The sequence below is a fragment of the Oncorhynchus clarkii genome, chromosome 30 (genome assembly GCF_045791955.1).
Source record: "Oncorhynchus clarkii lewisi isolate Uvic-CL-2024 chromosome 30, UVic_Ocla_1.0, whole genome shotgun sequence".
Classification (NCBI taxonomy): Eukaryota; Metazoa; Chordata; class Actinopteri; order Salmoniformes; family Salmonidae; genus Oncorhynchus; species Oncorhynchus clarkii.
In genome coordinates this window covers 3,785,115-3,809,281 of record NC_092176.1, presented here as the reverse complement: position 1 = coordinate 3,809,281, position 24,167 = coordinate 3,785,115, and the positions used below count along the sequence as shown (strand labels likewise).

The following is a 24,167-nucleotide window of genomic DNA, read 5'->3' as shown; positions in this document are numbered from 1 at the left end:
AGGATGTGTCGAACATAACAACTGTCCATTCAGGACTTATTACAACCAAAGAGATGATCATTAGTCACGCTAGCTTTGATATTGAAACTGCGATATGTCTTCCAACACATCATTCTGTTGAGTGATCCATCTGCCATTTTGTGGGAGGAGATTGGTTGAGGCAGATGATATGAAAGCATGGCCCTGAGAGAGAACCACATGACCTGCAACTGAATTCAACCCTGCCATAAATTCCTGGTGACCTGCAAGGGAAGTGTTTGGTCCCACGCTATGTTTTGTGTTTACTTATAATTACGATCGGATGACGACTGCTCAAGGTGGCATGGGAAACACCTTTTCATCAGGCTCAATGTAACACTGTAGGATAAGGGCCTCTATTCAGGTACACACACAGATAGGGACCTAAGGGGGGCCTTTTTTGCCCTCCTATGAGAAAAGTGCCCTTTCAGATTGATGGGCATTTCTTAAAGGGGCGTTCTGCAATTCAAAGGACAGCAAAACCGACACCCCACCACTGTTTTGCTAAACAGATGAGGGATGGGTTGGAGATATGCTGCCACTCTCAAATTCTCAGACAGAGCTATGGATGCCAGGGCTGACCATTCATGGGATCAAAAGGACAGTTTTAACCGACGAAATGACGTTGCCACGAGCAGCACCGCATATATTGTGCTGCTGCCATGTTGTGTTGCTTCCGTGCTGTGTTGCTTCCGTGTTGTTGTCATGTTGTGTTGCTACCCTTCCCTGTTGTCGTGTGTTGCTGCCATGCTATGTTGTTGTCTCTTTATGCTGTGTTGTGTTGTCTCTCTTGTCTTGATGTGTGTTCTGTCCTGTATTTATATATATATTTTAATCCTAGCCCCCGTCCCCGCAGGAGGCCTTTTGGTAGGCCGTCATTGTAAATAAGAATTTGTTCTTAACCCTCCTGTTGTGTCCGTTTCATGTTAATTAATGCTGTGTTCTCGGGCCAAAATGACCGCCCCATTGGATAGCTGATTATAAATCCATAATAATACATATATTATCACCTAATGTTGTGTTAGATCTTTTTATCAACTTCAGTTCTTGTGAACTTCTATTTGCTATTTATGGCCTGTAGGCCTCATTGACCTGAGCTCATACAACTCGTTTTTGAGTTAGAAAAAAGCCTAATGTATGGATTATTTTGACTATAACAAATACTCAGATGAAACATATTGTACTATTTTTCACAGACTACTTTGTGTCTAAGTTTAACAAGGACTCTCCTCACCAGAGTCATGATCACAGATATGATCAAGAGCCTCACATACAGTATATCGTTTGGTCATTGTGCTGCCACAGAATGAATTGTGAGCAAGGCCTCAAAAAAGCTTTACATGCCAGAGCTGCGAGAACAGTTCTATATATTATTGAAACAATGTTGCAATTGTTTGTGAGAATGTCAACAGGTGTGGTATCTGTGGGGGAAAGATTCTATTGGGGAAAGGTTCCCGTGGGGGTTGCCATGGAAGCCAAGAAGGGGAGTGAGGTGTGGGTGCTCAAACACACATGCATGTGGGGGTCTGGGAGAGGAAGTGTGTCCATGTGATGAATGGGCATGTGCCTGAACTCAATTTTATACACCCATTCATTTCTAATGACCGGTCATTTTTGGCCCGGGAACACCAGAGGTGTTGAAAATCATCAACATGTATTTTGTGTGTTCAGATGCCCTGTGTGGACAAAGTCTTGGAACCGTAAAACAATCAGATTTAAATGAATTACATTTTTTCAGAGAGAAAACTTGTAAATCGGTCCAATTCGACCAGAACACAGCAGGATGGTTAACTGATTTGCCTAGTTAAATAAAGGTTAAATAAAATACAAAAGTGTTTCAGTCTGATTCATGGTGTATTCAGCCAAATTGCATTCATGTATTTGTGACAGAATGATTTAATGAGTAGTATGCTATTCAGAAATGTTCTTTAATTCAGTGTGTTTACCCTGATGGATTGCGTCATCGGTTGCAGCCGTTATTCATGGGAACCTGTATGAACAAGATCAATGCATTCTGAGACACGATATTTATCGTAAATGATGGACATCCTACAGTCTGAATGGAAATCAAAATAAGGCAATGGGAAATTGGGTTTGAGTTTGGCTCATACTGTCTGCCCTTTGAACCCAAGCGTGGTGACTTATTCCCAGAACCTGCACCTCTGACCGCTCAAGACCAACGAGAAACGCAGAAAAGTCTGGACACATTTATCCTCGTTAAAAATGATTTAGCTGTCCGGGTAACGGAACCACACAAACACAGCGGCTCGCAGAAAGAAAGAGAGAAAGACGGAGAACAGATTAGCTCAAGTGTTCCAGGAAATGGCCGGCTCCTAGTGACAGGAACAAGGGGTGGTAGAAGTCAGAAAAAAACGGAGAAGAGGGGGTAAATGGGAGGGGAAAAAGCGAAAGAGTGATTATGTATCACCTGTCGGAGCCATTCTCTGAGATCATTACTATTCATTAAAATAACCTTCACTGGGAAGTGAAGCCTGGGTTGTAAACAATCAGTGTACAGTGGCATCAGCGGGAGGGAATGGGGGCTCGCCAGTCTAAAAACAACCCCCCACCGCCCCAACCTATCCACTCACACACTCTACCACCCCCCCCCCCCCCCTCCAACTTGTCTTTGTAAAGTAATTTGTAGAGGAGAAGATTATTGTTCTCCATCATGGTGACCCTGACTGGACTGACGGGATGAATACACAGATGAAGATGAATGCAGTTATTCCTTGGCGGAGGTCTGCCTCTTTCAGGGCACATTGGCCCTAATGACATGATTGATAGGCTGTCCCAAATCCAGAGAGGCCCTCATTAATCACCCCGCTGACTGAATCCAATCATCTGCTTCACCTGCACAGTGATGGACAGGAAAGGATACAGCGCAGGTGCTGACACGAACCCGCTACCGGGAGAAGGAAGGACCTCGCCCACCTCTCTCAATGTCACATCCGCCAAAAGCTGCCTGACAGGCGACAATGTTTCTGCCACCTTATAATTACAAAAAGAAGAGCGGGAGAGAATGTGAAAGGGGAAAAAAACAATGACAGGAAGTCCGTCCGGACGGAGGAGAGCGTTTGACGGACGGCGAGCGTCGTGGCAATGGCGAGGAACATAGGAAGGGCAGGGAAATGACTCGGGCCGCTGCTAGGGTAAGGCGCTTTGTGTGTGTGTGTGTGTGTGTGTGTGTGTGTGTGTGTGTGTGTGTGTGTGTGTGTGTGTGTGTGTGTGTGGATATTGCGCACACATGCACACAAGCACACGCGCACAGTGAAATCATTTATACTATATCACAGCTCTATCAATTCCAGGCCTTTCTGTTTTGAAACACCTCCGCCTGGAGACTCTGATAGAACAGAACACACTGTATCTATACTTTACGTTAACTTTCCATACACACCTCAATGCTGCAGAACGAGATCCACACAAACGGTTTTAGAAAAAAAGGCCTGTAATTGAAACATTCAATGAAAAGTGGGAACAATAGTGCTGCAAGGAAATAAAAGCCCAAACCTTGAACCCTCCTACATGTTTTTAAAGTGTAAAGCTTCCATATACATTCAAGTGCGGTCACAACAGAATAAAGCGTGGCCATGTATTTGGAGCTCTTTGGCTAAATCCCTCAAAGAAATGGAATGTTCAGGTAGCAGATATTCATGGTAACTGTGGCTTTTTGTTTTCCCCTGCCTTCTTCTTTCTCTCTTTGTATCTCACCTCTCACTCTTTCACCCCCCCCCCCCCCCCTCTCTTTATCTCTGTCTCTCTCCCTCTCTCAGTGCGTTTGAGTGGGGCGAGAGTGGTGTTCCACAGGAGGGGGGCGGCGGTGTGGCTGAGGCGACTGAGCAGAAAATAGGGCTGATACTCCTGGAGATTTGCCACAAACCAGGTGGCTCCGAGTACCTGAGGCAAATCTATCATATCATCCAAGTCAATGAGGTAAGAAAGGACTCCCTCTCCCCCACAATTTGGTGGCCGCTGGCCTGGGGCCGGCGTCTGCTCTGGGGGGGAAGGGGTAGGGGGAGCGGGTGAAAGTGTGGGGGGGTTACCGCTGGATCCGCCTGCTGCCTGGCTGAGACCAGGAAGACCCAACTCTGACACCGTCACACGGTAGTATCCACTGACCTCCCTGTAACTTACTGTATGTGTAGTACAGGTGAGTGATGGGGCTGGAGAGATGGAGAGAGGGAGGAAGGAAAGGGGTGGGAGGAGGACAGAAGTTTAAAGATCCTCAAATATCTTCTTGGTTATTGTCCTTTTTCTTATGGTGGCTGTACGCAAATATAATGTAACTCATAGCACCAAGTCCACTTATACCACAATTAAAATCTCTTCAACTCATCCTTCTTCCACGACTCTCAGCCTCAGTGAGTGGTAGAGGGATGTTGTTTTGTAGCCAGGAGATGGTGAGGCCCAAACATGTTCCAAAGTACCCCCTACTAGTAGCCTCCTCTACCCAGACAAGGTCAAGGCAAGGATGGCCAGGTCAGGCTGGACGGCTGGACGGCTGGACGGGGGGGGGGGGGGTGACAGGCTGACTGATGTGTGTGTAGTGGATCCACACTGGTGTGCCTCTGTTCACACCCCACTCCCCCCACCACCACCACCGCACCAAGCCTGTTCCTTCACCTGCACTTCTGCAAAACCATACCAAAGGTTACACTGTAGAAATGAGGGTAGAAAGTAAGCTCCCACCATGAAATAGTTATCTCTGTGTCTGGATGTCTATACATATCCTCATCCTCTGCCATTGTCCTGTATCTCTGTTTCTATTTCTAATGAGGTCTGATTCATTTCTACTTTTGTTGGGCCAATCAATCAGGGAATACACAGAGAGAGAGAGAGAGAGAGAGAGAGAGAGAGAGAGAGAGAGAGAGAGAGAGAGAGAGAGAGAGAGAGAGACGGAGAGAGAGAGAGACGGAGAGAGAGAGAGACGGAGAGAAAGAGACAGACAGAGAAAGAGAGAGAGAGAGACCATTCCAATGAATGTCCATTACTGGATCTCTGGAACTATATCTGAAACTGATTAGTTTCTACTTCTGTTGGGCCAATCAAACAGGGAATAGGTGGAAGGAGAGCATCCCAGTGTCCATTATGTCTGGGTCTGTACTTTTTTAAATCAGAGATGTACTAATTAAAATGGCAAAGATATAATAGGAATTGTGCTAAATGACCTTCCAGATAATTGTCTTTGAGGACAGCTGTACTTGCCCCTGTGTTCTTGAAAAAGTGTGAAATGCAAACTCTCTGACCTCTCTCTCTCTCTCTCCCTCCCTCCATCCTTCTGTTCTGTGTGTTTCTCCAGCCACTGTTGAGGTCCAAGCTGTGTGTGTCCAGTGACCCCCCAATTGACTCTCCTCAGACAGTGACCTTTGACCTGGGAACAGACAGCCCTGGTCACCCCTCACCCCGGTTCAACCCCCTCCACCAGTTTGATCACATCGGCAGCAACAAGTTAGACCAGGTGGGTCCTCTGTCCATTCTTCTTATTTTTTTGATACCATTGTTTCAATTGAAAGCTATAGTTAAGCAATATACCACGGCTAAGGGCTGTTCTTAATCACAACGCAACACGGAGGGCCTGGATAAAGCCCTTAGCTGTGGTATATTGGCCATATACCACAAACACCTGAGGTACCTTGTTGCCATTATAAACTGGTTACAAACATAATTAGAACAGTAAAAATAAATGTTTTGTCATACCCGTGGTATACCATGGCTTTCAGCCAATCAGCATTCAGGGCTGGAACCACCCAGTTTATAATTGTCTTTCTCACACAACGCAAGATTTTTGATGAACTCAAATGTCACATCTAAGAACTTGAAAGTATTCTGTAAATCTTGAATTCAGTATTTTTTCAATTGCTATTAGAATGTTTTTCTGAATGTGTGTGTGTGCATGTAAAAGTAACTGCCAAAATAATGGAAACACAATGAGGGATACAAACTATATTGAAAGCAGTTGCTTCTACACAGGTGTGGTTCCTCAGTTAAGTCAGAATGACTGCTTATTAGCTTGATGGGGGGGTCCAGCGAGACCCAGCGGTTCTATTGTTAAGCAATTAACATCCCATCATGCTTAGGATCATTTACAAAAGTGCTGGGCAGGCCATTATTTTGGCAAACCATGGCTATGGCCCCATTGGATGGAAATGCCCCTATCCACAGGTCACGAGTGGTCATTGAATGGTCATGAAAGCGATGTAAACCATATGTCATGGCCATCTCCGTAACCAGATCTCGACTGAACACTGATGGTAAATTCTGGAGCAGTGCCTGAGACAGCGTTTTCCACCACCATCAACAAAACCGCCAAATTATGGCATTTTCTGTGGAAGAATGGTGTCACATCCCTCCAATAAGGTTCCAGACACTTGTAGAATCTGTGCCAAGGTGCATTGAAGCTGTTATGGCTCTCGGTGGCCCATCGCTCTATTAAGACTCTTTATGCTGCTGATCCATTATTTTAGCAGTTACCTGTATGTGTCTTTAAAGTTGGGTCAAGGCCACTAAAGTTGTGTTGGAATGGGGAGTACTGGGCACAGTGACCACCTCAGAAGCTTTTTGGAGATTTCACTATTCTCCATAGGTCTTTCTCTCCTCTCTCTCTCTCTCTCTCATAGCAGCATTTATGTTTGTGAAGGAGTCCAAAGAAACGTTACAAGGTGAACGAGAAGAGGCATTTTTACCTTTTGTTTTTAAAGCAACTTTTAATGACCAGCTCTTCAAGGCTTTGAGAAGAAGCCCCATTACCCCAAATGTTCTCCCCTAAGCTTTGCATCAACGTCAAGTTAAAATGTTTAATATTGTAGGAGCTACAGGTAGTCTGGTTCAATGTGAGATAACTTCTCTGTCATGGGACACACCAGCGATATCATACATAACAATCAACAAAGTCCCATATTTTCCAAATACATTTTTCTCTTTGTACCTCTTTGGGATACGTTGATGCTGTTGTGATCCCTTCTAAAAGACCTGCGTTTCTGCTATTGTTCTTCAGAGCAGACACACTATAATCCTCTGGCTTTCTGTTTCTCTCGTTATCAGAGGAGGCTGCATAGCTTTGCATAGAAACACCCTATTAAGAGAATGATTAAAATGCCTTCTCCGCTTTAGGTGCCTGTGTTGTTTGTCAAATCAAATGGAGGGAGGAGAGAAAAAAGCCAGATCCATCAATCACCTCTGAGGGAGAGGGGGGGTGGGGGTGGGGGTGGAGGGAAGGGTGCAGTAGTCACGTTCTCCTCCTTTTGTCAATTAAACTCAGCCTGGAGTTAAGAGTGACATTTTGGCAATCAAAGCAATCGGAATTTAATTTGCCTTTCCGACAAAGTGCTGTTCTTCCCTGCTCACAAAGGCGGGGGAGAGAGAAAGAGAAAGAGAGAGAGAGAGAAAAAGAGAAAGAGAGAGAGAGGGGGAGGAAGAGAGAAAGAGAGTGAAAGAGAAAGGGGGGGCTGGGCGGTGTGCCATGGAGAAAACAGTTCGAAGAGTAACGACTCCCCTCCCAAAATGTATTTATCTTTTTATAAATGATGGCTACATCCCCCCAAATGGATTTATAAATTAATTGCTGTCTTATTGGAATAAAAACCTTCTTGTGCGGACATGATTGATATGGCGTGTCTTCGTCCTCGTTCAGGACCCCCCCTCCTCCTTAGTTAGTCCACCCCAGCTGGAGCTGTAATTTACTGATCATATTAACTCAGATTAATAACTAACAATAGTGTCTCCTCATATATCAACAGGCAGCCGTGGGAGACTGGGCCTGGGACTGGGCCACACTGCTGCCAACTTACCAGGGGATGAGTCAGGTGACCTTGAGAGCACTCCTGGTCAACAGGTAATGGCTCCTCCCTTTTTTGAGCTGATGAAGAGATACTTTGCGGCACATAAACATACAATACCTAGGCGGTTGAGTTTCCTCTTTTATGAATGTATTTCCCCGGATCTCCCCCTTCACCAAAAAAACGTCAGACCAGACAGCCAAGTCATCAGGGACACTTTTTGTGGATGGCGACTTTGCACTCTTACTTTTTTTCAAAAGATCGGGGCTCCTGTGAGTTTCATGGAAGGAAAGGAGAGACAGAAAACAGTCAAAGAGTATGCATTTCTTAGAAAATAACAAGACAAAAGTATTCACCTACTGTTACAAGCTTTGCGACGAGTGTAAGTGGAATGTAGAGTGGTGTGAGTGGAATGTAGAGTGGTGTGAGTGGAATGTAGAGTGGTGTGAGTGGAATGTAGAGTGGTGTGAGTGGAATGTAGAGGGGTGTGAGTAGAATGTAGAGTGGTGTGAGTGGAATGTAGAGTGGTGTGAGTGGAATGTAGAGTGGTGTGAGTGGAATGTAGAGTGGTGTGAGTGGAATGTAGAGGGGTGTGAGTGGAATGTAGAGGGGTGTGAGTGGAATGTAGAGTGGTGTGAGTGGAATGTAGAGTGGTGTGAGATAGGGTGCAAGCCCAGGAAGAACTCCTGGCCCTCTGCTCTATCCTATTATCTGGGTGGGTGTACTGAGATGTGTGTGTATATACGATGAGCTTGTAGTGTGCCATGATGCAGATGTTGGATCTTAATTTGATCACCCTGTTGCTGGAGAATGCAGGAAATGCAATGCAGGAAATGTAAAACTTATAGTGTTAAAAAGGCTTCTGAAGTTTGTTATTTCCACCTTGAAATGTCATACTTGATTTTCCCTTACAAAAAATGTACCAACCCCTACAAAAAATGTCCATGAATTATAATCCAAATAATAATCCACATTTCCTGTAGCTGCAGGATTGTTTTCCTGCTGTAGCAAACTGGCTCAAATTAAGATCCTACATCTGTAAAGGTGTATTCCGTCACAAGGCCTTGAAGAGGTTATTATCAACTGGGGAGAGGGGGCTAATTTAGATCCTCTTGTCACCTGATTGAAGCGGTGCTCAACTTTTCCAACTTTCTCTCCCTTCCCCTTCTCCCTCCTTCCCTGCTTTGAACAGGGGCATAAATATTTATGCAGGTAGGTGACACATATTAGGCAGCAATACTTCAGCCCACACTCAGACCTCAATTCACAGCTGTCACCCTGAGAGCTATCAGGCTGCCGTAAGGCTAGTGCACCTTGTCTCGCTGGCCACATGAAATCCATTTTAAATCAACCTCATTGTTACACGCACCTTCTAACAAAGGGCAAGCTCTGCGTCTCTGCCAAGGACACTGTTCTAACAAGGGTGAAGTGCAACGCGCCCGTGTCCCTGGGCTCAGCCCCCTACTCCTCTCAGCCCCCCACCGCCACCACCACTTTGTTGCACATGTGTTCAAAACAGATACTGTCAGGCCTCGTCTGAGCCAAATTACTGCAAGGATTATTCATGAATGGCCCTGAATGGGGATGGCAGAACTGTATGAGGAGAGAGAGGGAGGGTGAGAGAAGGTAAGAGAAAGATAGGAAGAGAGAGAGAGAAAGGGGAGAGAGAGAGAGAGAGAGCGAGGGGCAGAAAGAGAGGGAGAGCAAAACAGAGATAATAGAGATAATTCTGGCATGGAAGAGAGGGACGAGGGGAAAGAGAGAGGACAAAGAGAGAGCGAAAGGGAGAGCAGTCGAGGATGGCAGAGAAGGCGAGTAGGGAGGGTGTACATATAGAATATTATATCATTCGTAATTCATCCTAATCTTGCAGTAAAAGCGTCCATGATTGTCTAGTTTGCCTCATTAGTCTGCTCTTTGTTGAGAGAGGAGCAGGTTTACAGGGGATTACCAACTGGCTTTGGATTTGACTGAGACGCTCAGAGAAGAAGAAGTTTGCGGGATAGCTCTAAGCTGTCAAAGTTTTCCCCGGACCCTCTCTCCTTCTTCTGTGGTGCCTCTGGGAGGGCATGGAGAACCCCTCAAAGCATAGGAGGACAGACTTGGTTGAAAAACATGATGATGAGGAGCCGATGGAGGAAGTAGATGATATCGTAGTGAGAATGATGACGATGATGAGGATGACACTCATTTATATCACATTGAGTAAAGCAATAACAACTAGGCCAGTTCATACACAACTTTCGTTACTTCAGAGGTGACTTTGTGACTTTGTCCTCTCCACTAACTCATCTTCCTTATTGCCACTGAGAAGATTTGATAAGATTTAGCCAGTCTCCTTGTCTGTGAGTCCACAGCCCAGCCTAGCTCGTTCACCCAGGGTATATTGTATTGTGATGATAGTTTGAGTGTCTGGACTTTAGATCACATTATAATGGAGGGGCTAGGAGTTAAGGGATAAATCCACCCGAAAGCACTCATTCCTTGACATTTATAATAAGGTTGGTAGCAACATGTGTAAATCGTTGAGGGAATTGTTGCAGCTCAAGTCGACTACGAAACCCACAATGCAATGCTCTCTCTATGGGCTGGGTGGCTAGCTCGTTAGAAGACAACCTTCCACGTTATCGGCCAGTATTGAAATCTGACATGTATGATAGACATATTCCTATTAAAACCCCAGTGTAGTTCTGAACGGATTTCTGCCTGCTTGAACGGCAGTAGCTCAGATACACACACAGACAACATGAATTGACCCAGGGATTCGATAGAACATCACTCAGAGATGCACAAAAACAAAACAAAATAATAACATTCACAAATGGGTGAATCTTTACATTAAGAAGCCAGTCTGTTACAGGAGCCTTGTTAAATCAGTGGTGGGATGGCTTCATTTACGGGACAGGACAGCACACACACACACACCTTGACACTGTCGTTGAGGCCGACAGGAGCGGAGAGGATTTATACAGGTGTGGGTGTCCTTCTTTGTCACCTGTCACTTTGGCGCTTCTGTGGCCGGCATGTCATCCATCATCTTCAGGTTGAGCTTTTCAACAGAACCAGCCTGATTAATCCTCTCTAGCCCTCCAGGCCTGCTACCTGACAACTAAGACAGAGCCTCCCAAAATCATCCCCCAGAACTACATGTCACCTCACATTTTATATTTGACATTTTGGTCATTTAGCAGACGCTCTTCTTCAGAGCATGTTTCCCCCAAAAAATTCAAGCGCATGTGAAACAATGTACAGTGAGAATATCGATGCATTGTATAGAGTCATACCGTACATATGAGCTGAAAAGTTCTGAATTTCTTCTGCATTGTCAATGGTACTACCGCCTCTGGTACAATAGTAGTGCAGTGCTTTGTGGGAAATGCCAGTCCACGCCACCACACGGATGAGTAGATTTTTAAATCACTGCGATAGACACAGTGCTTTCAGGAAGTAGACAAATACCATCTGTTCCAAACCGCCACCATATGGTGGGCTTTTTCCCTGGGAATAAAGTAAAAACAAATATGTCAGAATGTTCATCTTTCTTTCTCCACGGATGCTGATCAACCTGAGGAGAGGCTCTCTGGTTCTCAACATGCCTGAATGAATGGTCTCGGCTGGGGAGGGAGGGAGGGGTGAAGGGGGAGGAGAGGACTGTTGTTTATTCGTCTTAAAGGTGATGCTTGTTTGTCTCTGTGGAGTTTTAAATTGATCTCAGCGTTTCCCAAGCGTTTTTTTCCTCAGGGCCCTCTTTGAAAAATGTCACCATTTTGTTGTTTTGAAGCTCAGTTTCTGCAATTCAACGTAGTTTAACAAGACCTCTTTTGATAAGCTATTTAATTATACTAATGGATCAGGAAAATAAAGTCTAGACCTGATTTCCCAAAATGTTATTCCTCTACCAAATAAGTTTTTTTGTGATCATTTATATGAACCCTCAAATTAAATATACAGTTGAAGTCAGAAGTTTACATACACTTAGGTTGGAGTCATTAAAACGCTCCACTAATTTCTTGTTGACAAACTATAATTTCGGCAAGTCTACTTTGTGCACGACACAAGTCATTTTTCCAACAATTGTTTAGAGAAAAATTATTTCACTTATAATTTACTGTATAACAATTCCAGTGGTTCAGGAGTTTACATACACTAAGTTGATTGTGCCTTTAAACAGCTTGGAAAATTCCAGAAAATGATGTCATAAAAGCTTCTGATAGGCTAATTGACATCACTTGAGTCAATTGGAGGTGTACCTATGGATGTATTTCAATTACTACCTTCTAACTCAGTGCCTCTTTGCTTGACATCATGGGCAAATCAAAATAAATCAGTGAAGACATCAGAAAAAAATATAGACCTCCACATGTCTGATTCATCCTTGGGAGCAATTGGGAGCAACTTATTGTGGGATGTTTGTGGATGGCTCCCCGAAACGTTTGACCCAAGTTAAACAATTTAGATTTAAAGGCAATTCTACCAAATACTAATTGAGTGTATGTAAACTTCTGATCCACTGGGAATGTGATGAAAGAAGTAAAAGCTGAAATAAATCATTCTCTCTACTATTATTGACATTTCACATTCTTAAAATAAAGTGGTGATCCTAACTGACCTGAAACAGGGAATTTTTACTAGGATTAAGTGTCAGGAATTGTGAAAAACTGAGTTTAAATGTATTTGGCTAAGGTGTATGTAAACTTCCGACTTCATCTGTACATATTCTCTTTTGCAGAAAGTGAACAGATCAATTGACAGCGTCAGAGTCACACAATTTATTTTTTCACGCAATTTCTTTGACTCTTCGACTTTAAAAGGTTGTAGCTCAGATTCTGAATGTCATAAAGGCAAAGCAAAGATATTCCCACGTGTGTCAGAGTTGTGTCTTCCTCTGGCATTTTACCACTTATTTCTAACCTAAAGCAACACAGATTTGTGCATAATTTGAGATTGGTTATAAACAATCACAATTCATTATTTTATCCCTCAAATCAGGGAAGGAAGTCCCCTAGGTTGGGGACATATGTGACTCGACCAGGATTGGTTAGTAACTGATGACATGCAATCAGCTACATGTAATCTGTTTACAAAAAAACTGTCACTGTAATCAGTTACCTTGCCAGCAAATAAATATTTAATCAGATTACAGATACTTTTGAAAAAGTATATGATTACTTATTGGTTTACTTTTGAATTCGGAAAGGATGTTGCCTTGATAACTTTCTGTTTTCTCAATGACATTCAATTCGGCATAGATAAAAGGCGCAAGTGTGTTTGTTCCACCTGAACGAGTCTGACCCCAAATCAGAGACCACTATGACGACACACCAAATGCATTTGATGGACCCTTTCTTCTTCTTTGAATTCCTCTTAAGGGGAAAGTCATCCAAAAAGGATGTTACCGATGACAATTTTGGACAGGTAACTCGTAACTGTAATGGATTACATTTGAAAAGTAGCCTACTCACCTCTGGACTCGATGAACTCCGACATCACAGGCAGAACAGAGCTATCAAGGTTAGGGAGAGTGACGTTTCTACGGTACGGAAGAAACAGCCCGTTTCTGAAGCCGTCGGCCGTCCTCCATCTTGTGAGCTAGGAAATTCAAAAAGACTGTCACTTTTGAAAGTCAGTAGCATGTGATGTGTCATTGAGCAAGGACTCCCTTTTTCTCCTCTGTTCCCTCGTGGTGGTGTCCCTCTGACTGACTGACAGGTTGGGACAGAGAAGTGCTCCTGTTGCTGGAATATATATTTTGTCTCGTCGGTTCTACACACTTGTTTTGTTGTACTTCTCTGTTTGTACAGCACTGACATATTACGGTTTTCGTTAGCTGTCATTTGTGGCCTCATTTATAATCATTGCATACCAAATATACCAACAACAGCAAAGTGTGTGTGCCAGTTTTCACACAAAATTTGGCATTTATAAAAACTCAACTTGACATAAGAATGTGCTGAGCTCCCGCAAAATTCTGACCATGTGTACGCCCAGTTTCTAGTGGTTGGAGTATTGCATTGCAAGCAGGCAAGTAGCCTAGTATTTTGTGGAGATGGGGGATATGATGACATGCTTATTCACAATAAAAAAAAACACAGGTAAATAAAATGCAATCCTTTGCCATTAGTGAGAATATCTTTTTTGGGGGGGGGGTTGCATCTTTGCATTCTAAAAAAATATTAGAAATAAGCACCGAATGTATTTCCAATTTTATTTCCATGATCATTACAGAATAAATTGTTCACCTTTTCTGACTGTGATGGTTTCATACTCACGAAGAAGCTTATAGGCCTACAACGTCCCATTTCTCAGTTAATTGGACCCACTTTACAATAGTAAATAGATCAACTAGACCCTATTTCAAGTATATTTCTCTATGCGGTCCGATCCGGAGCGCAGTTTAACGTAGAACAGACGGTTCACCTTTTCATTTCTGTTTTTTTTATAAGCCAAATAGCCTACGTCTGAAATTCAAAGGTTGAAATATCTCAAGTAAACAATATTTAATTTATAAACATAATATATCATACGGAAATACGGAAACGGGCCACTAGGGGGCAACAGTGAGCGCTGTTACCGTCAAGTAGGTTTCGGTTTTATGGATAGGGATGATGGATGGGCGTAAGCATCTGCCTCTGGTGCCCAAGGTTGCATGTTTGAATCCAACGATAGGAAAAATATTTTTTTAAATCTTGTTTTAAGCCTATCCACAACCTTAACCCTTTCCGTAACCATTCCTAACCATTCCATACCTAACCTTAAAAAATGTGGAGTTAATGCCTAAAGTTAGCCTTCAACACTTTTGGAACAACTTCAAGATTTGACATTTGGGACAACTTCGAAATTTGACGTTTGAGAAACATGGATGAATGTCTAATTCTGTCTTGAGACTGTGAGAGCTTGTTGGAATGATGCGTATTTTTCAGGCGGAGTTTTAGTTCTCGTTTACGCACGCACAGTTTCAGGACTGGTCTGATTTACAACGGGAAACATACGTATGTATGGCATGCACCAAGTTTATGAATCTCAATATTTTGGGGCATGTGCAGTCTTTTCAGAAATGGCGCACACAGATATTTAGTTTTAAACGTACACAACGGTTATAAATTACGCCCATGGTGCAGTTTTGTGTGTAGTGTGTGTGCGTGCATGTGTTCGTGCATGTGTGTGTGTGTGTGCATGCATAAGTGTGTGAGTGAGTGTCTGTGTAGTGGTCTGTGTGTATGCTCGCGCACACACGTGCGTGTGTGATATCTGGTGGTTTGCTCCGAAGGCGAATAAATCAGTGATGCCTGGGATAAGGCCGTGGCCCTTCCTCACACGGCACAGACAGGTTGAGAGGCTCATTAATCAAGCGCCGAGTCACAGATGTGATGGCTTCCACACAAACCGCCAGCAGACTGTGAAAGTCACATCCAACTGAGTCAACTGTCAGGTAGGCAGGCAGAGCCGAACTTCTCCCCTCTCCTGGTCTTTCTCTCTCTCTCTCTCTCTCTCTCTTGCACTCTTCCTTTTTCTCTCTCTTATTGTCTGCTTTACTTTCTATCTTGTCTTTCCATTCTCACCTCCAGTCTGATGCCCCAGTGTGGTCCATTTGAAACAATAGTCTTGTCTTTCTAACAATGTGTTATATAGGGTAAATCGGTTCTGAAAATGGAGTCACTGCAGTAGAATAGTCTATGTTGGCTACAGTGAGGTGACAGTGGCCTATATGCTGTTTGCTCCTCTAACGATTTCTGTACACCGATAGCTCCAGCAGCAGTGCTAAGAGAAACCCCTCTCCAGGCTCAAACGGCCCATGAGACTCATTTCCTCTCTGATCAAACAACGAGAAAAACAGCCATGTTGCTGTTTGCCACGGCTCCTTCTACCATCAGATGCCGCCACGGTGAGCACCAGTCTCGACTCGTCACTGCGCCGCCTGAGATCCCCTTAATCTGCTTTAAAGTCCTCCCAGCCGGGAGTGTGAGTGACAAAGCCACCCGTGCCTGATTAAAAAAGCGGTCCCTGGATGCGACAGATCTAATGACAGGCCGGGTGGCGAGCAGCGGCTGGCGTGCGTGAAGGAAGGGAGGCGTGCATGCCGTGGCTCTGGATTGGGGAGGCGTACCCCCTGCGCGTGTCTCATTACCCCCTCCAACCTTCGTCCACCAAGTGCCAAGCACTCCGCCATTTGCATGGTGGCCAGGAAAATAATTATTAGAGGGATTCGTTTCTGTCACCATTAATCTGTGACTTAGTGATGGGCTGGGACCAGGACTTGGAGGTGGAGGCTCACTCACTCACACTAGTTATATGTTACTCAAACATTTGGGGATACATTTCAGTGTAGTTTTCTATTGCAGGGTTGAAGTTGTCCTGTTCACATGACTGCGATTGTACTTTCAGATATGTGTGTATGTAGTTTCACATGACTATGTGCTGTAGTTGTAGTTTCACATGACTTCCTGGGTGTAGTTTCACATGACTGTGTAGTTGTAGTTTCAGATGACTGTGTAGTTGTAGTTTCAGATGACTGTGTGGATGTAGTTGTAGTTTTAAATGACTGTGTACTGTAGTTGTAGTTTCACATGACTGTGTAGTTGTAGTTTCAGATGACTGTGTGGATGTAGTTGTAGTTTTAAATGACTGTGTACTGTAGTTGTAGTTTCACATGACTGTGTAGTTGTAGTTTCAGATGACTGTGTGGATGTAGTTGTAGTTTTAAATGACTGTGTACTGTAGTTGTAGTTTCACATGACTGTGTAGTTGTAGTTTCAGATGACTGTGTGGATGTAGTTGTAGTTTTAAATGACTGTGTACTGTAGTTGTAGTTTCACATGACTGTGTGGTTGTAGTTTCAGATGACTGTGTGGATGTAGTTGTAGTTTTAAATGACTGTGTACTGTAGTTGTAGTTTCACATGACTGTGTGGTTGTAGTTTCACAACTGTGTAGTTGTAGTTTCAGATGACTGTGTAGTTGTAGTTTCACATGACTGTGTAGTTGTGGCTTCAGATGACTGCGTGGTTGTAGTTTCATATGACTGTGTACTGTGGTTGTAGTTTCACATGACTGTGTAGTTGTAGCTCCAGATGACTGTGTGGTTGTAGTTTCACATGACTGTGTAGTTGTAGCTTCAGATGACTGTGTGGATGTAGTTTCACATGACAGTGTAGTGCTAAACCGAGTCCCAAACCAGACAGCTGTCCCCCCCCCCCCCCCCACAACACCATTCTGATTGGCAGGCCTCCTGTTTCCCCTTAATTCCTCTTGATTTAGCCAATAAATTACACTTCCAAACCTGCTAAAGCATTTACAGGTATTAGGAGCAGAACACTCCACAATTAAGGCCCCTTCAGGTAATTACAGGGCTAATTTAACGGCAAGCAACTGCCACTTCTCTATGTTCAACATGTTGCCCCCGTTTGGCTGTTTCTCCATCATACTTCAGAATGGGAAATGAAATTCCCTTTTTTTCATAGACTTTTGTGTTAGGCTAACTAAACACTTTATGTAAAAATAATGACAGGTCCCCTACAGAATGTAAAAAGTTGTTTTTTCGGCTGTCCCCACAGGATAACCCTTTTTGGTTGCAGGTCCACAGTACTCTGTGGAAAGGGTTCTACCTGGATCTACCTGGGTTTTTTTCTAGGGGTGTATGACATAAAACAGCTTGGACCCCTCCATGACCAGACATTCACATGGTGTCCTGCCCTCTTCTGTTATTATGATATCAGTATCACTACTGTCAGTATGATGTGGTGATCCACAGCCTGCTACACTAGTTTCTCCAGATGTCTCTGGCGTAAATCAGGCCTGTCAGGCTGATGTCTCAGTGGTGATCTCATCTTGTCCTGGAGGTTGGAGTACAGGTGGAAGTGTATCTGATGCCCCAGAGGGTTGCCTGATGAGGGGGTCAGACCTCCACCCCAGCCCCTGGGCAGATGGTCAGCTTGCCTTCTCAAAGCCAAGACACATTGAGCGGTCATTGAGATTCGGTGACATTTATCTGTAATAGACTTTGGGTGTGAGCGTGCGCGTGTGTGTGTGTGTTTGTGTGTGTGCGTGCGTACACACACACACACACACATACACACACAGGCTTTTAGTAGTAGATGTGTGGTGAAGGTTGTTGGACCATGGTTGAGAAGGAGAGCCTGTCACTACATATGCCCTTCCCATGGCCCTGGAAGATAAGTTCACAAAGCCAAAGTAATTATCCACTCATCTCTCACTGCAGGCTGTGTGGTTAGACATATGCCTGTGTGTGTGTGTGTGTGCGTGTGCGCGCGTGTGTGTGTGTGTGTGTGTGCGCGTGCGTGTGTGTGTCTCCTAGTATTCTTTTCACATGTGTGATGGAAAGGAAGAAAGCATTGATATCTCAGATGGAACTGTTAAGATATGCATTGTTGTGTTAGATTGCTCACATCATTGTGTTCCCTGAATGGCTCAGAATGGAGGATGGTGGGCTACAGGGCATATCCACTGACCTGAACACTCCTGCTTGCTGACCCTGTAACTCTGTAGAGTGCACGTAATTGCTGACATTTGGTTGTTTTGTCTCTTTAACTGCCAACGGTGACCGTGTTTGACGAGGCCCCTGGACTCCTGTCCCGATGTATGACGTTTAGGCCATTTTTGCATTAAACTCCTCTCTCTTTCCGTTCCTCTCTTTCCTCTGTCTCTCTCCTCACTATTTCCTCTTTCTCTCTCCCCTCTCTCTCTCTCTCTCTCTCTCTCTCAAATTGCTTCACCCATGTCCTCCTCCTTTGTCTTGACAGCGGTACACCCATTTAAAGTGAACACTCCACATGGCCAGAGCCGTACTCCCTATTCTTCTAAACCCACATACACACCATTTCATTCTCCTCCCCTCTTGTCCTTCCACCGGCTCCCTCCCCATTCACCTGGTCTTGTTAGCCGTCCTCTTACTGTCTCAAGCTGGGCTGTGGGGTGTGTGTATAGCCTGGCCTTTGTTATATTTCACTCCTCCGCTTTCTGGATGCCACGCTTTGAACAAATGCCTCAAATACGGACCCACAAAATATCATCATTCACCCTGTCACTCAGCACACCACCTGCAATCTTCTGTGCAGTGGGGCGCCCAACCACAGCGTCTAAACAGGGTATATGCACTCTAGAGCAATCAGAGGTCTTGCTGTTCCAAATGCCTCTTTTTGTCCGGTCCTTTTTACTGAAAGCATCAAGCACTACACAGTCTTTCAACAAGGAAAAGGGCAGTCCAGTATTCCATCTTTTACATTCTTCTGTCTGTGTATAAACTCAGCTGTGTTATTAAAAGCAGGTCTGCGCTTGGCCCTCTTAATGCAGCGGACTGATTCAGTGGATAGGAAAGACACGCTGTGGTCATGCCGTTGCGCCGGGAAGCTTCCGGGTGCTGCTTTTGGTTGACTAGGGCCGTAGTCTTCCAAACATTTGCTCTTTTGTTCCTCTCCACTAAGGTCAGCTGTCCGAAGGTTTTTCTCTGGGCAGAAGCACGGGTTCAAATATAATCGTTTTGTCTCTTCTTTTGCCTATCCCATAAGTGTACAAATATATGCCTTAAGTTCTGAGAGTTCTGCTACACAATCCAACTTTAGAATCGTCTCCTTTGTAAGACGCAGGGGGATTTTGCTTGTGATGTGACAGGTTGCTATGTTAGCCCAAGTTGTTTTTGACAGAGCACAAAGAAGGGGGAAAAAAACAACATAAAAGCAGTATATTGAATCTTTCTTCAGAGGTGGATTTGCAGTCGCTGGAATCAATTTCGTTATTTCCCTTTCTTACTTTAAAACGTCTTTGTTTACTCAATGTCTTTACACGGTCATGACTGTTACGCACATTCTGTCTGATTTGAATTTGGCTTTTGGAGACGTTTTGGTGGTCCTGAGTGCTTATTTGAATTCACGGCCGGACTGGTTGGAAGCATCTTTTGCAGATCTAGTTTTCTGCTGTGATGAAAACCACTATGTTCTTTTACTTTTGACCGAATGCAATTTGTGATTGCATGACATGTTTTACTGCTACATGGCAGCCAGTCTATGAGATGTCCATTTTGGATCACTGTTTTATCTCCCTGCCCATCTCTCTTTCTCTCTCTTCGCCTCTCTACCGCTTCACTTCTCCATCTCTTTCCCTCATTCACCTGTCTGTGTTATTATTAAATGTCTGTGTGCATGTGCACAAAGATGTGTGTGTGTGTGTAGCCACTGTCGGTCCAGGGCTGACCAATAGCTGTACCAGACAATCACTCACCCACGTCTTCCTGTCCGCAACTCTAGCCCTGCCTCCCTCTCTGTCTCCTTCAGCCTCCTCCAAGAGGTCTCAATGCCAGTGTGTGGTAGACCTCCCACTGTTCTCAAGGTTGTCCTCACCCTCACCCCTCTCCTCCACCCTAACACCCAAAGGGAATTTGACGGGTTGGAGGATGTGAGGGTTGACTTGCTTCTCTCACTCATGCTCTCCTCCTGTCTCTTCCCTCCTTTTTCTCCTCCTCTCTTGATGTTGTCTTGGAAACCCAACCGCCTGCTGGCACGCTGCCCATAGTTTGACACCTCTTTCCTTGTTTTGGGATGTCAGCCTGCCTGTAGTTTTCTCTAGGCCCTGCCAACAGTGTGGGGCTTCTGCAGGTATGCCTCCACTGCAGGTATGGAGCCCTCTCCTTGTGAACCATGAGAGGGCAAGGGCACAGGCGAGATGAGTAAACTCGGTGCGGGTATGTGCAGGCTTCTTGAAGAGAGCACATCAGTATGTGTACCTACCAGTTGCAGTGGTTTCCAGCACGCTGGTTGTAGGCTACTGAAGCTGTAGTGAATGTGTCAGGAGTGCCTGCAGCAGAGGAGAGGAGCCACATCCTGATGTATGTCTGTGCAGCTCAGTGGTGAGATATTGCTGTTGTCTATGTTACTCACCACAACATCTTTGGCATGACAGAGCTGATAATAATCCATCTCCCTCCTTCTATTTCTCTCACCCTCACTCTGACGTACCACGTCTCCCTCTCAATCGCTCAAACCCATTTCTCTCTCTCCGTCTCCCCCTATTCGCTCTCCCCCTTTCTATATATCTCCCATTCTTTCTCTGTCTCTTGTCTCTCGCTCGCTCTCTCTCTCTCTCTCTCTCTCTTTCTCTCTCTTTCTTTTTCTCCCTCTGTCTCCCCCCACTGCATCTCTTCTCTCTTTCATTGTCACATTATAATGGAGCACTTTGAGAATACATAGTAGGGGGACTTACTGTTGGGAAGTGTGTGTGCCTGCGTGCAAGGCAGCATTTACAAAGGGCTCTACCCTCAGGAGGCAATAGATCACTGCAGTGGGGAAGAGGAGAGAGAGCATACTGTAGTGCTAGTTTACAGCGGGTGATCAGCGTACAGCCAGCTAGCTACAGAGAATCAAAGCTTGACTATTTATTTTAGGGGCACATTTGTGCGTCGGAGAACAGTGACCGGAACTATCAAAGGCCTCATCCACAAATGAAGCTGTCAAAGTGGGCCGACAGCTGAGTCCCGAGGCGAAGTTCTCTCTCCCGCTCTCTCCCCCAGTTATTCTGATCGCCATGAAAACCTTGCAGCTCAGAAAAAAGGCCAAAACGAACCAAGAGCGTGTGTAACGGCGTCCGTGATGAGATGAATTATGAATGTGCCGAGAGGATTAGACAACAATGAGTAAAATCACTGGGATCCTCCTCTAGCTTCCTCACCCTGAGCACATTCACTAATTAGTACTTTCACACACACACACAGACACACACACACACACACACACACACACACACACACACACACACACACACACACACACACACACACACACACACACACATTGCACCATTATTGCATTAGGCACACCAAGTTATGAGTCACTGTATTGTATACTGTTGAGTTAATGTAATTAGTATTGCAAATGTTTGTGGAATGTTAATTTGATTGTATGATTCTGTAAATGTTGTAGATTTTGTATCCGGGTGCTATTCATGGTTTAGGCAGTTATACTATGCTACCTCCTATGCATAGGCAATTATCTTAGCAATTCCACGATTACATGAAAAGTATCATCACTCATTTCCTTCAACTGTTAATAGGTAGCAAGCATAATGTGGAACGGTTAGATTGAAATAAGTCATAAATAAATATGCCCTTTCCCCCTTTTGTAGCCTCCTTCTATGATTGCGCACACACTGTGAAAACATAACATTTCAAAATAGAGATATATATTTTTTGCATAATTGCGCAGTATATTTGTATAATAGACACAATTCGAACCAACTAATTAGTATCCATGCACCGATATAGAGAGAGGGAGAGAGGGAAAGGCGGTGGGAGGAGGGGGTGAGGGTAGATAATTAGACTGAATTAAGCCATCTCTTTTAATCCATCCCTTGAAAGAGAGAAAGAAAGGATGGGGTTTAGGGGGCTGGGGTGAGGTCTACACATTCACCCCTCTACACTTTACTTCTCATCCAGGCTCCCTCCCTCTCTCCCTCTCTCCCTCTCTCCCTCACTCTCCCTTCTTTTTACTCCTCTGTCTGACACTCTCGCTGAATGTGTGGGAACTGGGAGGCATGGTGCTTTAAAGACACAGAATGGATCAGCTTGTGTTTCTAAGGCTGTAGAAGTGTCCCATTGTCATGATGTCAGTGCAACTCAAGAAGGCTGACCTCTGGACCCTATGGATTCATGGGTGCCCATCGCCCCCCATTTTTACAGGCCAGATTGCCATTGTCCGCCCACTAGGGGGTATCCAAGCCTTTTGCTATGGAATTCAAGGCACTTATAGCAGACGACACAAAACGTTATTCTGCCGAGCCGCGCCATCATCCACTCGTCTCTCTCTCTCCAAGCCCCCCTGACTCGGGCTCTCTCCCTTACTCTCGCTGTCTCTCTCTCTCTCTCTCTCTCTCTCTCTCTCTCACACACACACACACTGGATCTCTTGCTGTCTCTGATGGTCGGTATCCAAAAATATAGCATGCGCCGCCAGGTGTCGCAAATACATCGTCAGAGGGTTGTGGTTTCAGTGGAAATAAATCAAGGCACGTATATGGGGGATGTGAGCTGACTGGAGCTGTGTGTGTGTGTGTGTGTGTGTGTGTGTGTGTGTGTGTGTGTGTGTGTGTGTGTGTGTGTGTGTGTGTGTGTGTGTGTGTGCGTGTGCGTGTGTGTGTGTGTGTGTGTGTACGCGCGCGTGTGTGTGCGCGTGTGTGTGTGCGTGAGCGTGTACGTGTGCGCTGGCGTGCATATGAGCGTGTGTGTGTGTGTGTGGAGGTCAGAACAGGTCACTAGATTGTCCCTCAGATGTTTGATATTTTATGTATAAGAGGGGGCTAGAGTGAAGGGATAACTACGTCCATGACAGAGGCATCTGGCTGCCACAATCCGCCACCTCAGCACACAAGGAAAAAAAGAAGAGTGGAATCAACAATGAAGTGGGGCTGCTTTATCCAGAGTGGGTTCGGAAGGGAAAAACCTGCAGGATCAGAAGGGGAGCAAGAATACAACTGACAAACTCTGGAAAATCATTCCAAATCAACGATGCTAATTACCGTGTGCTCACACGCGTGCTCACACACACGCACACGTACACAACCCCCCATTCCACAAAGGCTACACACACATAAACATATTCTCCCTGAGAAATGACTAAGAGAAATACGCTGTGTTTGAAAGCGCTTTGTTTGCAGTTGAAGGGGGGGTGGGGGGGGGGGGAGACACAGCCTGCATGCCTGCGCCTTACGTCCTCAGATCCGGCTGTGTTCGAGCCGGAGATTCCCCAGAGTGGAGCTATCCCAACAACACAGACTCGCTCCTTCAGGGAGAAAAGTTTACTGCCTGACGCTTTTGTAGTGAGACTCAAAAGAGTTGCGGCAGTCAGCATTAAAGGCCCAGATCTAAGCAGACGCCTCCAACAGAAATACCTACAGATGAGGGGGGAAACGGGGAAGATTGAGACATTAAAGACAAACGTTAAACGCTTTCTTTATGTGCGCTTAGTAGCCCGTCGACGACAACAAAAACTCAACTACAACCGTAATCGCAGCGCTCTTTGTTTGTGCGTTTTCTTCTTTTTCTTTGAGGCAGTTGTAGACGCTGATTTAATATTCACCCCGGGTGGTTACCAGGGCAATGTGGTGGCGGTGGATGGATGACATCATGGTGGCTGGGCTGGGCTGTGATGTGATGTGATGTATTGTTGTGTGTGTGTGTGAGAGGCAGAGGGCCTGGGTGCTGGCTAGACTTGGCAGCCTGGGCTGGCTTCATCAGATCATGGCGGCGGGCTGGCGGTGGCATGGCATGGTGGTCTGTTGTGGTGTGCATCTCTCTGCCCCTCCCCGTGTCCCTGCCTCTATCCACACATAGCACAGTGGTGGTTTGTCCCGCCACCGAGTTCTCCACGAGGAC

The 24,167-nt window shown here is 45.0% G+C and overlaps 1 protein-coding gene across 1 annotated transcript in view; it reads left to right on the top strand.

Moving 5' to 3' along the window:
* Positions 1 to 24,167, top strand: part of LOC139389409 (KIAA0825 ortholog) — a 148,688-nt gene that overhangs the window by 56,307 nt on the left and 68,214 nt on the right. The window contains exons 17-19 of the mRNA XM_071136149.1: positions 3,795 to 3,954; positions 5,321 to 5,479; positions 7,758 to 7,852. Coding sequence (XP_070992250.1) covers positions 3,795 to 3,954; positions 5,321 to 5,479; positions 7,758 to 7,852 — 414 coding nt within the window. The remainder of the gene's footprint in view (positions 1 to 3,794; positions 3,955 to 5,320; positions 5,480 to 7,757; positions 7,853 to 24,167) is intronic.